This window comes from Erythrolamprus reginae, chromosome Z (assembly GCF_031021105.1).
Source record: "Erythrolamprus reginae isolate rEryReg1 chromosome Z, rEryReg1.hap1, whole genome shotgun sequence".
NCBI classification, from domain to species: domain Eukaryota; kingdom Metazoa; phylum Chordata; class Lepidosauria; order Squamata; family Dipsadidae; genus Erythrolamprus; species Erythrolamprus reginae.
The window spans coordinates 120,311,208-120,327,886 of NC_091963.1; the positions used below are offsets into that span (position 1 = coordinate 120,311,208).

General features: G+C 44.1%; 1 protein-coding gene across 3 annotated transcripts in view; it reads right to left on the reverse strand.

Moving 5' to 3' along the window:
* The window catches only part of LOC139153550 (long-chain fatty acid transport protein 2-like), an 88,007-nt gene that overhangs the window by 31,847 nt on the left and 39,481 nt on the right, over positions 1-16,679 (reverse strand). For 2 of the 3 annotated variants that reach the window (XM_070727621.1, XM_070727622.1), the window contains exon 2: positions 11,992-12,053. In XM_070727621.1, coding sequence (XP_070583722.1) covers positions 11,992-12,016 — 25 coding nt within the window. In that variant the 5' untranslated portion in view covers positions 12,017-12,053. Of the gene's footprint in view, positions 1-4,717; positions 5,278-11,991; positions 12,054-16,679 lie in introns of those variants that run through there. The other variant, XM_070727620.1, reaches the window with a different exon arrangement.

Below are 16,679 nucleotides of genomic sequence, written 5' to 3' on the forward strand. Positions count from 1 at the left end.
CCTTCATGGCACCAGACCAGGATATCTGCGAGACCGCCTTCTGCCGCACGAATCCCAGAGGCCGGTTAGGTCCCACAGAGTTGGCCTTCTGCGGGTCCCGTCGACTAAACAGTGTCGGCTGGCGGGACCCAGGGGAAGAGCCTTCTCTGTGGCAGCCCCGACCCTCTGGAACCAGCAGTCCCCAGAGATTAGGACTGCCTCCACCCTCCTTGCCTTTCGTAAACTTCTTAAAACCCACCTCTGCTGTCAGGCATGGAGGAACTGAGACATCTCACCCTTGCCTATGTAGTTTTATGTATGATATGTTTGTGTGTATGTTTTATATATATATATATATATATACATATACATATACATATACATATACATATACATATACATATACATATACATATACAGTGAACCCTCGATCATCGCGAGGGTTCCGTTCCAGGACCCCACGCGATGATCGATTTTTAGCGAAGTAGCGGTGCGGAAGTAAAAACACCATCTGCACTTGCGCAGATGGTGTTTTTGCTTCTACTGCCGCCCGCCCTTCGCCCGCCCACCCCGTTGCTCGCGCAACGGCTTCCCTGGGTGCCCGCTCGCTTGGGAACATCCCAGCTTCGCTCCCAGCTGGGGAGCGGATCTAGGGAGTCCCCACCGCGCGCGCGCGTTGCTGGGGAAAGCGCGCGCGCTTGGGAACATCCCAGCTTCACTCCCCAGCTGGGAAGCGGATCTAGGGAGTCCCCACCGCGCGCGCGTTGCTGGGGAAAGCGCGCGCGCTTGGGAACATCCCAGCTTCGCTCCCAGCTGGGGAGCGGATCTAGGGAGTCCCCACCGCGCGCGCGTTGCTGGGGAAAGCGCGCGCGCTTGGGAACATCCCAGCTTCGCTCCCCAGCTGGGAGCGAAGCTGGGATGTTCCCAAGCGCGCGCGCTTTCCCCAGCAACGCGCGCGCGGTGGGGACTCCCTAGATCCGCTCCCCAGCTGGGAGCGAAGCTGGGATGTTCCCAAGCGCGCGCGCTTTCCCCAGCAACGCGCGCGCGGTGGGGACTCCCTAGATCCGCTTCCCAGCTGGGGAGCGGAGCTAGGCTGCCCCAAGCTCGCGCGCGCCGCCCGCCCGCCCACGCTGTTGCCGGCTCCGCTTCCCAGCTGGGAAGCGGAGCTAGGGTGCCCCAAGCTCTCGCTCCAGCCCACCGCCGCTGGGGTCTTACGGGGCAAGAGGGGGAAGACCCAGGGAAGCCTCTGCCCGGCGGGGAAACTCCACCATCTACGCATGCGTGGAAGGGCACGCATGCGCAGATGGTGGAGTTTACTTCCGGGTTGCAAACTAGCGAAATAGCCCTTTCGCGATCCTTGAGGACGCGAAACTCGAGGGTTCACTGTACATATATATACTGGGGTTTTTAGGATTTTTAATGTAAAATTGTTATTTTAGATTTTAATATTAGATTTGTTACTATATATTGTTCTTATGATTGCTGTGAGCGGCCCCGAGTCTTCAGAGAGGGGCGGCATACAAATCTAATAAATAAAATAAAAATAAATCGTACCAATAAAGGGGAATATTTCTAGGTCAGAGTTCAGATGAGGGGTCCTTGATGCTTCCTAAGCTTGGTTATTTTCCTGCAGATGCTTCATTGCCCAAACTGAGTAACATCATCAATGTCATCAATATTGTTAAATAGCACTGGTGGTGTTACTTAGTTTGGGTAATGAAATATCTGCAAGAAAACAACCAAGCTCAGAGATTACCAAGGACCCCTCAAGAAGGAATCAGACTTGAGTCACTTTAGTCATTATTTGATTCCTTTTTTGGGGGTGTCTGTGGAAACCCCTTAGCCAAATCATTAGGGCAGCACCACTTATTATTATTATTATTATTATTATTATTATTATTATTATTATTAATTGGATTTGTATGCCGCCCCTCTCCGCAGACTTGGGGCGGCTAACAACAGTGGTAAAACAACATGAACAATCCAATTAATAAAAACAACTAAAAAACCCTTATAAAAAACCAAACATACACACAAACATACCATGCATAACTTAACTCCCCCATGCCTGGCAACAAAGGTGGGTCTTAAGTAATTTGTGAAAGACAAGGAGGGTGGGGGCCATTCTAATCTCTGGGGGGAGTTGGTTTCAGAGGGCCGGGGCCCCCACAGAGAAGGCTCTTCCCCTGGGGCCCGCCAAACGACATTGTTTGGTCGATGGGATCCGGAAAAGGCCAACTCTGTGGGACCTTATTGGCCGCTGAGATTCGTGCGGTAGAAGGCGGTTCCAGATGTATTCTGGCCCAGTGCCATGTAGGGCTTTAAAGGTCATTACCAACACTTTGAATTGTGACCGGAAACCGATCGGCAGCCAGTGCAGGCCGCGGAGTGTTGCAGAAACGTGGGCGAATCTAGGAAGCCCCACGATGGCTCTCGCGGCCGCAATCTGCATGATCTGAAGTTTCCGAACACTTTTCAAAGGTAGCCCCATGTAGAGAGCGTTGCAGTAATCGAACCTCGAGGTGATGAGGGCATGAGTGACTTATGTCAGCGTACAGTACTTATCTCCTGATTTACAAAAGCTAATATGACCATGAGGAAGAGTCCTAATCCTGACAAGGGTATAAACGATGTGATATGTTATCTATTGCAAAAGCATTGGGTACATTGTATAAGAGACCTCACATCAGGGACATTCACTTATCCAAAAGAAAAAGAAAAGCAGGGTATTTTGTATCTTGTCACTTAATTTTTTAGAATAAATTACTTTTTTATTAAGCAAAAACAAAACAAAAAACCCAACTCCTTGCACCATAACAAGATTAATAGCTTCATATTTCTAGAATTTATGTGCATAAATCCAGGAGCCTTGCAGTGGGTGAATGGTGGCTTTCGCAAATGGTGGAATTTTATTTATTTATTTATTTATTTGTTTGTTTGTTTTGCCCAATATATAATAATACACAATGAAGGTTATAGAGGATAAAATCAGGTAGAATGTATTAAAGGGGGAATAGAGGAGAAAATAAAGGAGTTAAAATATAACTATGAGAGAATAGCAGGAAAAGATATAGGTATAGAAGAGAAGATATAGGAGAGACAATAGGACAGGGGACGGTAGGCACTCTGGTGCCCTTATGTACGCCCCTTACTGACCTCTTAGGAACTTGGAGAGGTCAACCGTGAATAGTTTAAGGGTAAAGTGTTGAGGGTTAGGGAATGATATTACAGAGTCCGATAGTGAAATCCACACTTCGACAACTCGATTACTAAAGTCGTATTTTTTACAGTCAATTTTGGAGCGGTTAATATTAAGCTTGTATCTGTTGTGGGCTCTTGTGTTGTTGTGGTTGAAGCTAAAGTAGTGTTTGACAGGCAGAATGTTTACTACCAGTTCTGTGGGCAGGGCTTGGTGGGTGTGGCAGAGGAAGGATACTGTAAAATCTCCACTTCCTCTCCACTCCAGAGAAACATTATTGCAAAATCGCTACTCCCTCCTGATCAGCTGGGACTCGAGGGGCAGAGAATAGACGGGGGCGGGGCCAGTCAGGTGGTATTTACTAGTCCTCCAAACTACTCAAAATTTCTGCTGCCAGTTCGGCAGGACTAGTCAGAACCTGCTGAAACCCACCTCTGGTTCTCACCATTGGGAAACTGGCTTGTCCACAAACTTTCCACATATCATGGACTAAAAAGGAAAATTGCTTCATCCAAAGTTTGAGACATATTTCTGCCCAGCCAGAAATACGTCAGCTCATCTGACCAAGAAAAGCAATAACAAGGGTCTACATAGTTGAAGCATTGATGCAAAGGTTGCATAAGTATCCCCCAGAGGGTTCCTTGTCTCCCCCTCAGGCAGGAGATGAGAAGAATTTGGCAGCAGAAAAATGTTGTCAGGACATGTTTGGATTACAGTTTCTTGCAAATAGGAAAAGGTAGTAGTAATGGTCCGTTCAGATGAGATTGCAAAACATTATTAGCATTCTTTCTTTATGCTACATTCATTTCTACTTGCTTTTGGCATTCAGTTCAAATATTAAAGTTGCTCTCTTTTCTTTTCAGGCAAAAATGTTTTTAAAATCGCTTTCAGTGTATTTTTTATTTTTCTCCACTCTTTCCAAGAACTTCATTGTTTCTCCCTCTCCCCCATGAAGAAAGTTTTCCCCCATGAAGAAAAAATATATATAAAATAAGGGAAAAGAAAACAAGTTTTAAGTTATTGAATCACTATTTTGAAAAAGAGCAAATACATTTTGATACCTAAGGTTTGAATTCATAGCAGCAGCACACTGCACAAAACTTGGAAGTAAGCAAGTTGGATGTTGAGATCAGTTTAAACCAGGGCAAAAGAGAAAACTTCACTTCATTTGCTATCTTTTCTGCCACAAAACTGAGATTTTGGTTGGAGCATACTCCAGGTAAAGTGAATTAACTCTCGACTGTAAGGAGAATTCAATTTCTAGAAACCCTGTGTTTGAGGCTAGCAGAAACTGAGCTGTGGACCTTTGACTATAGTTGGCAATCATTGTTTTACAAACTTTACAGAACCTATGAAGATTAACAGAACACAAATGAAAATGCTGAGGCAAGTTATGGGCATAATACAAAATGACTCATTCAAGCAAACAAACAGGAAAGGTCAAAAATCTCGAGAGAGCAGGAATCAAGCAGCCTCAGACTCATACTGAAATTATACATTTAATTGGATCAATGGACAGAACTGTTTGGTTTAGCTCACCTGGCGTCGTCAGAAGCACTTTGGCATTGCAGGTTTTCAACACGTGCAACAAAGATTTTAATCGGATGTTATAATTGATGCATGCCATGGTGCAGCCAATCTTCTCCAAGCCCATCCAGATCCAGATATAGGCTGGGATATTCTTCAAGAAAAGAGCCATGGTTTCCCCTTCTTTCAGCTTCACATAGTCCTTCAGCACTCTGGCCATTTGGTTGCTAAGTCGGTCGATGTCCTGATAGGAATAAACTTCATCTTCAAAGAGAATGAAAGGCTTGTCCGGATGTTTCAGGACCTTGCCTAAAAAACAGTCCAGGAGGGTGAATGGTGGATTACGTTGCAAACGCTTTTGGGATTTGTATGCTGTCCACAAGAGAGAGAGAAAAAAGCGTAAGTCCAGCCAAAAATATGGCAAAAAAATATTGGCCAGCAGAGGGACAAGGATAAAAAAACCCAGCAAAATTGTATAAAAGTGAAGCATATCTGCACACCGGTCCGAGATCCAGCACTCTGGAAGCAACGGGCACACGCTGGCAGTTGTATAGAATGAAAACAAACAGCAAGGAAGGGAGAACCTTTGCTCCTCCCCCTCCTCCTCCCTTGCAGAAATGTCCTTGGGTGTTTGCCAGTAAATTTTAACCCTCATCTAATGCCTTCTTGGATTCTTGTCTAGTTCATTGCTGCCAAGGGTGTGGGTCTACTCATCTGGGGGTTAAAACAAAGCCTGAATAAAAAATGTCCTGGTTGATTATTAGAGATATTAACAACTCATGTTGGTAATAGTTTTCCATATCCACATCTTTCCAAAAACCTTGAAAGTGTTTCAAGTATAATGTTGCAAAAAAGTTCATCTGGTTCCTTCTGCACTTGACAAAAAGTGAAAATGTTGTGGATTCGAATTGTTTTTGCCCTCTATCATTTGTCAATGCTAATTCAAATAATTTCTTTGGCGAAATGTGATCTTTAAGGTAAACTACAGGTTGTACACATTTATTTATTTGTTTGTTGATTGATTGATTGATTGATTGATTGATTGATCTATCGATCTATCGATCTATCGATCTATTTATTTGATTTTTATGCCGCCCTTCTCCTTAGACTCAGGGTGGCTTACAACACGTTAGCAATAGCACTTTTTAACAGAGCTAGGCTATTGCCCCCACAATCCGGGTCCTCATTTTACCCACCTCGGAAGGATGGAAGGCTGAGTCAACCTTGAGCCGGTGATGAGATTTGAACCGCTGACCTTCAGATCTACAGTCAGCTTCAGTGGCCTGCAGTACAGCACTCTACCTGCTGCGCCACCCTGGAAGAGAATTTCCATTGATAAGCAAGGTGGTTGTTAAGTAAGCTGCATCCAATTTTATGACCTCTTTTGCCCCTGTGGTTAAGCAAATCGTTGCAGTTGTTAAGTGAGTCATGCAGCTAACACATTCACTTTGCTTGTTAGAAAAACACTGGGAAGGTCACAAATGGCAATCACATGGCAAACATCATAAATGCATACCAATTGTCAAGAATGCAAGTTTTGATCATCTAACATGGGGATGCTATGACAATCATAAGTACAAGGCCTGGGTGTAAGCCACTTTACAAAATAACAGTTGGAAGGGACCTTCGAGGATCAAGCAGGAAAAACTATACCATTTCAGACAAATCAAAACTGGATGCAATATTTGAAGTGCAAGGTGGTACTAATACCACTCAACGTGCAACCACAATTGAGCCCCAAAGTTGATGTTACTAAATGACTGATTTGGTAAGTTTTACAATCTTGCTTTCCACTTTGTTAAGTGAATCACTGCAATTAGTAACATAGAATAGAATTTTTTATTGGCCAAGTGTGATTGGACACACAAGGAATTTGTCTTGGTGCATATGCTCTCAGCGTACATAAAAGAAAATACTGTATACATTTGTCAAGAATCATGTGGTACGACACTTAATTATTGTCATAGGGGTCAAATAAGCAATGAAGAAGCAATATTAATAAAAATCTTAAGCATACAAACAACAAGTTACAGTCATACAGTCAACATGGTTGTTAAATGAATCTGGCTTCCCCATCGACTTCCTTGTCAGAAGATTGCAAAAGGTGATCACATGACCCTAGGAAATTGCAAGCACCATAAGTGTGAGCTATTTGTTAAGCATCCAAATGTAAGTCACGTGATCATGGGGCTGTTGCAATAGTCAGTGTGAAAAATTGTCACTTTTTTTTCAGTGCTGTTATAACTTCAAACTAAGTGAACTGCTGTAAATCGAGGACTACTTGTACTTCACATAATCTTGATTCTATCCTTCTGTTAAGGAAAGCTGCAGCACACTGCTGGCTCATATTTAAGTGATTGTCTACTGGGACAAAGATCCTTCTCACAGTTATTACTATTGAGCCAGGTACTACCTGTGCATTGGTATTTCCTGTCTAAATGTAGAAACCTGCTTTTTTCACCATTGAATTTCATTTCACTTTGTTATATAGGGTCTAGTGTTCAAGTCTCTCAAGATCCTTACTGTTTGTGGATGATCCGCCAGGAAGTCTTTGACCCAGACATAAGTGAGGGGAGAGAAATCCAGGTCAGTCAGCTTTCCAATGAGAATCCCTGGTAAGATGGTATTAAAGGTTGAGCTAAAGTCTAAAGTCTATAAAAAGCATGCTAACATAATTCCTGGATTTCTCAAGGTGGCTCCTTGAGGGTGTCTCCTGTTGACCTGTTGACCTGGTTTTTTCTATAAGCAAACTGATGTTGATTGAAATTTGGTGGAAGACGGGAGCTGAGGTGTTGTAGGACCAGTCTCTCAAAGCACTTCATCACTATAGACATCAGTGCAACGGGTCTATAGCAGTGAACGGTGGGTTGGCTTATGCAGGGCGCCCTACATTTCCTTTCAACATCTTTCAGTGCAAATTGGGTCCTCTGTGGTGGAGCTCCATTTTTGCTACCTCCCCCTCCCCGCCACCCACCCAATCTATAGTCATTCAGGCTGATTATGGCTGCTTTCTATGGGATGATTGTGGCTGCTTTCAAGCATGATGGGACTCTAGCCAATTGCAGGGAGATGTTACAAATCCTTGTCAAGACCCCTGTTAATTGCTCAGTGCAGGTTTCTACCACTTTCCCCAGCATGCAGTTTGGACCTGCAGCCTTGTTGGGATTTACGACCTTCAGCACATCTCTCACTTGATGCTCATCCAGTGTGAGTGGCTGGAGGTTAGAGGGCCCTTTGGCTACAGCCAGAGAGACATGTCTTTTGGGCTCAGCTCCTATTCAGCTCCTCCACCAGCAGGGCAGCAACATTGGCTATTTTCATCCTTTTGCCCTTATAGTTGGTTAGCTGTTTTAACCCCTGCCTCACCTGTCCTGAGTTATTATCTTCCAGATACTTCTCTATTTTATGTTTGTGTTTCTGTTTAGCCACCTTAAAGCCTGTCCTCAAGTTTGCCTTGGTCTCGTTGTACTCGTCTTTATTTCCTGCCTTAAAGGTGGAGTTTTAGGCTCTCACAAATGATTATACCTTTGCTGAGAGATCCAGGGTTTATGATTACTGTAAACTCTGATGCACTTATTCACTGTTGCATTGTCTGTGCATGTTTTAATGTATGAGAGTACAGTGTCAGTGAATTCTTGCAGCTCCACCTATTGATATATATTCCACTCGGCAGTCTCAAAGCAGTCAGTGTTCCCTCCTGCCAGATTTTGGCAGTTTTCCTTTTCCTAAAGGCGATAGACTTTGGGCAAAATACCAGAGAGAGGTGGTCAGACACATCCAGATGGGGGAGTGGGATTGCTCTATATGCCTGTCTAAAGTTTGTCTAAAGTTTGAATACATATTATTAAGTCCGAAGGGTGCGGACACAAAGACTGAACCAAGACGGATCAAGAACCAACAAGCCTTTATTAAGGCTAACAGAGCAACATCAAAAACAACAGTGACAGCTCCGTAGGAAATAGCCAGCTGCCGCCATAGCTCTTTTATAGCCAGCTGTCAGACGCGCCAGTCAATAGGAAGTGGCTAAAGTCCCATTTCCAAACAGCTCCCACACTGGCCAATCAAGGAAGGTTCTGAGGCAACTCTAGCATCCCGAGGGCTAGCACAGACATAGTTTATGTGTTTGTTTGTTTGTTTGTTTGTTTGTTTGTTGGTTGGTTGGTTGGTTGGTTGGTTGGTTGGTTGGTTGGTTGGTTTTGTCCAATACAAATTGAAAGATAAAGAGAATAAAAACAGGTAGTAATAAATATCAGGGAAAGGATAGAAGAAAAGATATGAGAATAGAATACATCAATGAAGAATAGAGGAAAAGATATATGAATGGAAGAAAAGATATATAGATATAGGAGGGGCAATTGGACAGGGAACGGAAGGCACACTAGTGCACTTTTGCTCGCCCCTTACTGATCTCTTAAGAACCTGGTGAGGTCAATTGTGGATAGTCTAAGGGAAAAATGTTGGGGGTTGTCTAAGTAAGCTGGGCCCCTGTACGTCCTTGTTGAGCAGCAAAATTCTGGAACTTCTACTGCAGGTGAAGATAGTAGCTGGTGGACTGGTGAGATGGCTGAAGGTCTGGAAGGAGTTGTGTAGTGGCCGGTGGAGGCAGAGGGTATTACCAGTAGGTCTGGAGGCGGTGCAATGAACCCAGAGCCATGGTCATTGGCATGGGGTAACAGATTGAGGGGTATGCCTGGCAGTGCTGCAAATGACAATTGCTCATTTAGTGAAAGGCATTGCCCTTGTAACTGGTCCATATGACGACACCAGCTACAAGGCCAATGTGAGCCCCACTGTGAGCCCCACTGCCAGGAGCATTTGGCATCCAAGAGCCTGTGCAGGGGCTCGGCAGTGGTGGCCTTATGGAGCAAGAACACATATAAAAATTTAAAAGACCCAGGAAAGCATCCAATTCTGACTTATTTGCAGCAGGAGGAGCATGCTGAATGGCAGCCACCTTGGATGGAGTGGGGTAAATGCCAGCAGTATCAACCAGGTAGCCTAAGAATTCTATGCTGGAGATCCCTACCCTGCACTTGCTCCTTTTCAATTTGAGCCTTGCTTGCGGGAAATCCAGGAGGACATTCCTGACCTGGGAGAGGCATTCCTATGTGTCTGAGGCAGAGATCAGGATGTCCTTAAAGTAAGGGATGACCTCTGGTAACCCAAAGAGCAGCTTCTCCATGAGAGTTTGGAAAAGACTGGAGGTTACATTCATGCCAAACTAGAGACGGAGCCATTTGAAAGCACTCCGATGAGTGACAATAATCTGGGCCTTGGCAGTGGCCTCATCCACCGTATGTTGGTATGCCTGTGCCATATTCAGTCTAGCTAAAATGTTGTCCTGGCCTAAGAAATGGAGCAGTTGTTGTATGACAGGGACAGGATAGGGACGTGCCTGTGGTGCCTTGTTCAAAGAACATTTGTATTCGGCACAGAGGTGAATGAATCCACCTGGCTTAATGAGGACGACTATGGGGTAGTCCCACTTGGCATAGTCAGTAGGCTCCAGGACGCCCTGAGCAATTAGCTTGTCTAGCTCAGCTTCCACCTTAGGCTGTAGAGCAAAGGGAATGCACCTAGGCTAAGATGTAAGGGACCTACTTGGGGGTCTAGGTTGAGGGAGATAGGGGTGGCCACATATTTACCTAGAGCTTCCTTGGAACACATCAGTAAACTCAGTACCCATGCCACTGAAGTTATCACATGTGGTAGAGTGGATGCCAGTAATGCCCAGGCCTAGGGAGGCAAACCAGTCCAGGCTGGCTAGAAGGAGGCTGACAGGTTGGTCCAGCAGACTCTGGACAGATGACCAAATTTTCCACAGTGCCTGCAAGTAGCTTTTTTAAAACTGCAAGTGGGACAGGGGTGTGGCTCCCCACAGTTGAGGCAGGGCAGAATGGAACTTTTTTTGCAGCTGAGTCCATTTCTTCTGAGGGGTTAGCCCTGAGATGGCTGATGTCATCATTGTTATCCCCGGCTTCATCTGGATCAGTTTCTTCTTAGTGGACAGCCACAAAGTGGCTGGCAGTTACTGTCACGGGCTGGAATTTCTGGATTTCAGTGGTACAGTTATTGGACATCTCAGAGGCTTAGGCTTCGTCTAATGCCACTTTAATGGTAAACTCTGTGTAAGCTAATAGATGGCACTGCAAAATGTTTCTAATGCCACGCACCAGTTGCTCTAGGAGTGTGTCATCTAGGTCAAAGAATTCACAATCCTGGGTAGTATCTCAGAGGGAGGTCATGTAATGGTTAATGGGCTCATCTTCCTTTAGAATCCATTGCCAGAAAGGGTGATGCGAAATGGAGTAGATGAGTAGTAGTTTAACAGCTTTAGGAGTTAATCATCCCATGGTACCTCTTCTGCCGGGCTCTCTGGTAGGAGGCTCCCAAAAATTCAAGGGTACAAATTTCAGACACACACACACATTTGAAAATTCAAAACAATGTTCTTTATCCCAAAAGTCAAAATAAACTAAGCACACTTTTTGTATTGCAAAGAGCACTCGTCCCAAAACAATCAGGTAGTCTGTACAATTAACCTTAAGCAGTCATTAAGTACTTAGCTAGCAGCTGTGAAGAAACTTCACACCCCTTCTTCTTCCAATGAAGTGAGACACACACACACACGTTGCTCTGCTTTGTTTTCAAAGGCGTGAAAAATCAACAAGCAAAGTCCAGAAACCAGCAACCCAGGATTCCTGACGAACTGCGATCAGATACTCTTTCACAATGGCCAAATCCACACACTGCTATTTATAGCAGCAGCCCTAATTACTGGAGCCCCACTCAACCATAGGTGGCCTCATTTTCTCTTGTAATAATCCTTCAGTTGTTGTCTCCTATGCATCACTCTACACATGTGTGGATGTGTCATTAATTCTTGTTCAGAATCCAAGGATGATACAGATGATTGATCTCTTCCTGGGCTGTCTGCCAAACTCCCATCTTCCCTGTCACTCATGCTTCCTTGGTCAGAGGAGGCTTCATCGGCAAATTCCACATCCACCTGCACATTCCTTGGGGCAGGAGCTGGGCCAGAGCTAACCACAATAGGTACCATATAGACTAATTTAAAAAAGACCAGAGCCCACGCTGGTGACCACAGGCATTAAAGAAATGGGTTCTCTTGCAGGTGCTGGACAGTTTGGTCAGGTCATTTAATTGAAGGAAGCATTTGAACCTTTCCATGTAGGCATCTCAGTGGCTGGACTGTACACCTCGAAAGTGGTTGGAGTTGTGCTATCCCACCCTTTCCTTCCCATTGTTCCCCCCTCCAAACTCACCTGTTGAATTTATAAACATAGGCATGTCCTCTAGGCTGCAAAGTTGAATGCTTCAATTCATTCTAGAAAACAAAGGATACGTGTAAAGAATTTCCAAATGGATATTAATTATCTGGTTAAAACATAGTTTAATATACACAATTTAGCAGTTTGCCTTTAGGATATACACATATTTGAATGATTTGGGTGCCTCCCATTCAGCTAGTTGAAGCTTGTAGTGTGTAGGGAGTAGATTTATACCCTGAAGCTTAATTGCTGCTTATCTCTGCACAGACATATTCAAGGACATACTTTATTGTTTATCCAAGAATTAATATCAAAACATAAAAATTTATGTCTTCCCCACACTATTTTATTTATTAAATTTCTACATCATACATCTCATCTAAGTAACTCTAGAGGTTTACAACAGCAATATACACTTATGTGTGTGTGCGTGTGTGTGGATGTGGATGTGTGTCTCTATATGCACATATATACATGTGTTTATGTATACTGTACATGTGTGTATACAGTATATGTTTATATGTACATATGCATATGCATATTTATTTATTTATTTATTTATTTTATTTTGTCCAATACACAATGAGGGTTTTAGTGGGTATATATCTATATACAGATAGTAAAATACATGATGAAGGTTATAGAGGAGATACTCATAGTAAAATATATTTAAGAAATAATAGAAAAGAAGATATAGTAATAGAACATATCAATGAAAGAATAGAAGAAGAGATATAGGAATAGAAGAAAGGAATAGGAGATATAGGAGGGCAATAGGACAGGGGACGGAAGGCACTCTAGTGCACTTGTACTTGCCCCTTACTGACCTCTTAGGAATCTGGATAGGTCAACCGTAGATAATCTAAGGGTAAAGTGTTGGGGGTTTGGGGATGACACTATGGAGTCCGGTAATGAGTTCCACTTGGTTACTGAAGTTGTATTTTTTACAGTCAAGTTTGGAGTGGTTAATATTAAGTTTAAATCTGTTGTGTGCTCTTGTATTGTTGTGGTTGAAGCTGAAGTAGTCGCCAACAGGCAGGACATTGCAGCATATGATCTTCTGGGCAATACTTAGATCTTGTTTAAGGCGTCTTAATTCTAGACTTTCTAGGCCCAGGATTGAAAGTCTAGTCTCGTAGGGTATTTTATTTCGAGTGGAGGAGTGAAGGGCTCTTCTGGTGAAGTATCTTTGGACATTTTCAAGGATGTTAATGTCTGAGATGCGATATGGGTTCCAAATAGATGAGCTGTATTCGAGGATGGGTCTGGCAAAAGTTTTGTAAGCTCTGGTAAGTAGTGTGAGATTGCCAGAGCAGAAGCTACGTAGGATTAGGTTTACAACTCTTGAAGCCTTCTTGGCTATATTGTTGCAGTGGGCTTTGGCACTTAAATCTTTTGTTATTAGTATAGCAAGGTCTTTAACCGAGTGGGAATTATCTGTGATAATTTGATTATTCAGTTCGTATTTGGAGTTCAGATTCTTCTTCCCAATGTGTAGGACAGAGCATTTGCTAGTTGAGATTGACATATACATATACATATACATATACATACTGGTATACACACACACACACTCATCTATAATAGGACGTTTTTCCTGTAAGACATGCTCTTTATTATTTTGTTATGAATCTTGATGCATTGTTATTTCAAAACAATGAACTAAGTAAATTATTAATTAAAATTATTAACATAGTAATATTTAGATAACTCGGATTGTTGAAAATAGAAGAAAAAGATATCCTCGGAGAGGGGTGGCATACAAGTCTAATAAATTGAATTGAATTGAATATCAATGTTAGCCTTTGTTTGGTAACTGAAATTGGTTTTGATAACTGGTTGTTAAGCAAAATGATCATTAAGTAAAAATCATGTGACCACAACAGTGCTTATGATTTTACTTGAGGTTTCTTTGCTTTATAGCAGCAGACTCCAAACTACAGCCCGCGGGCTGCATGTGGCCCACTGAAGCCATTTATTCGGCCCGTGGGTGAGTGACAGGAGCACAGGATGCGTCCTCATCCTGTGCTCTTGGCCAATGTTTAACAAACTCCGTGCAGGTTTTTCAAACCCCGACAGCTGACCTGCTGGCAGGCAGCCTTGGGGACATCCCGCCCTCCCTGTTTCATCCTGCGCTCCAAAAACGCTTTTCTCTCCATTTAGGACCAGCACTCTTCTCTCGGGGTGGGGAGAACAGAGGCGCTTCCAGCATTCTTCGCCCAGGCAAAAGAGACGGCGACGGTGGAGGACACCTGAGAACCTCCACCACCACGTCTTTTGCCTGGCCAAAAATTGCAGCCAACAGTGGCGGTAGCGGCTTTCCCGTAGTCCGGGGGTGGCAAGCCACCTCTCTGCAACCCCTTATTAGAGACCCCTGGACCCGCTTGCAGACTCCTCTCCCCAGGGACACAAATAAAAAAAAGATCTGCACTGAATTCAGCAAGGAATTCAGCAGCGATTCCTCCCAGTGAGCTGTGGGCTAGTTAGGACTGCAGATCAGTCTTTCCCCACAATCCCAAAAGACTGAAAAACTGGCACTCGCCGAGCTGACTTAGGTGCCAACTCGTTCCCGTGGTAACGTTTGGTGCAAGACTACCAATCTTACAATTGCCGCTTCCTTGGATCCTGCCTCCTGTGTGAGCGGTGGGGGCCAGCGGCAGCGGCAGTGGCTTTTCTGAGCACATGAGGTTCCCAATGGGGAAGGCAACCAAGATGGCTCTCATTGCAAGCGCCATGATGCTCTCTTCGGTGGCTGGGAGGGGGAAGGAAAGGTGGTGTTCTCGATCTCTACATGCGAAACAAACCTACCAAGGGAGAGAGGCGCCCACACGATGGAAGATAGAGGCTCGGCTTTCCCCCATGCTGTGAAAGCAGCATGAAAGACCTCTCTCCCTTGGTAGGTTTGTCTTGTGTGTAGAGATTGAGAGCGCCCACCTTTCCTTCCCCCTCCCGGCCGCCAAAGAGAGCAGCGTGGCACTTGCAATGAGTGCCATCTCAGTTGCCCTCCCCACACACTTGCAAGCCACCACCACCGGCTTGCAAAATAGGAAAGCCACTACTGCCGCTGCTGACTGCTCAGAAAAGTCATTGCTGGCCACCGCTGGAAGAAGCCTTTATCTGAGGAGCCGCCACTGCTTCCCAAGCCTGAAGCAAGCTGCCTGACAGGTTTGAAGGCCAACTTCCAAGTTGGAAGACCCCTGAGTTAGGAGTGGAAGGGTCTTCAAACCTGGCAAGTTTAAGGTCTGTGGACTTAAACCTGGCAAGTTTAAGGCTTGTGGCTAAAGGAGGAATTCAGGGAGTTGAAGCCCACAGGTCTTAAAGCTGTCAAATTTGAAAACCCCTGAGTTAGGTGTTAGGAGTGTAAGGGTCTTCAAACCTGGCAAGTTTAAGGCTTGTGGATGTCAGCTCCCATTCCTGAGGTAGCATGACTGAAGGAGGAATTCTGGGAGTTGAAGTCCATAAGTCTTGAAGCTCTCAAGTTTGAAGTTTGTAAAAAGTGTACATGGTTTTAAAAAGTATGCATGGTTTTAAACAGCATACATGATTGTAAAAAGTATTCTGCTACACTGGTATTTTTAAAAATAATATAATATTGCACCATTTGGTTCAGAATACTTTTTTCCTTGTTGTAAGTGTGCCTTATACACTGAAAAATACGGTATATGAATTTCAAACTTCTGCCCTCCTTCTAAATAGTACGTTCCCATTTTGTTTTTTACTTTAAAATAAGGTTTGTGCAGTGTGCATAGGGATTTGTTCATATATTTTTTTTATATAGTCCAACCCTCCAACAGTCCAAGGGACAGTTAACTGGCCCCCTGTGTAAAAGTTTGGGGACCCCTGCTTTATAGGGTCAGAAGGATGGAATGCCAGACAGCCAGGTCAACCCAAACCAGGGGTGAAATGCACATGCCTGTCGATCATCAGAGAGCCAGTCGCAAAGACAATGCGAAGCTCTGCCTACCCGCCCAGACACTGCCAAATCATTCCTGGCTCAAGATTGACTCAGCTTTCCATCCTTCCAAGGTGGGTATAATTAGGACCCACATTGTTGGGGGCCATATGCTGATTCTGTAAACCGCTTAGAGAGGGCTGTAAAAGCATTGTGAAGCGGTATGTAAATGTAAATTACTATTGCTATTGCTATTGCGCATGCACATGCACAAAGTATACTGTGCATGCAAAGAGGGTAAAAGAATGTAAATGGCAGTATCTGGCCAGGTGAGCGGAGCTTCACACTGCCTTTGTGATTGGCTCTCCGATGACTGACAGGCACGAGCAAACCGGGAACATTTCACCCCTGACCCAAACAGTGAAGAAATTTATAGAACTGAACTCAGGATGAGGGAGTTTGTAGATCTATCCCCATCTCCTGCCCTTTCAAATCCTCCATCCAACAATGGACAATTAGCAAGAAGAGAACTGTTTTAAGTACAGTATTTGCATTCAAAATTGGATAGGGAAGTTGACTAACAAACAAGGACTGGAAAGCAATAATGTTTAGAAAAGGAAATCTGCTGCCAAAGAACATGGAGGCTGGAAACCATCAAAACTAAAACCAACCTCAGCAAAAAATAAAGAAAAGAAAAGAAATTCAAAGAAGTAGTGCAAGATCAGAAGATGTGGAGAGACCTGACCCATAAAATTGCCAAGAGTCAAATGGATGACATCATCTTTTACAT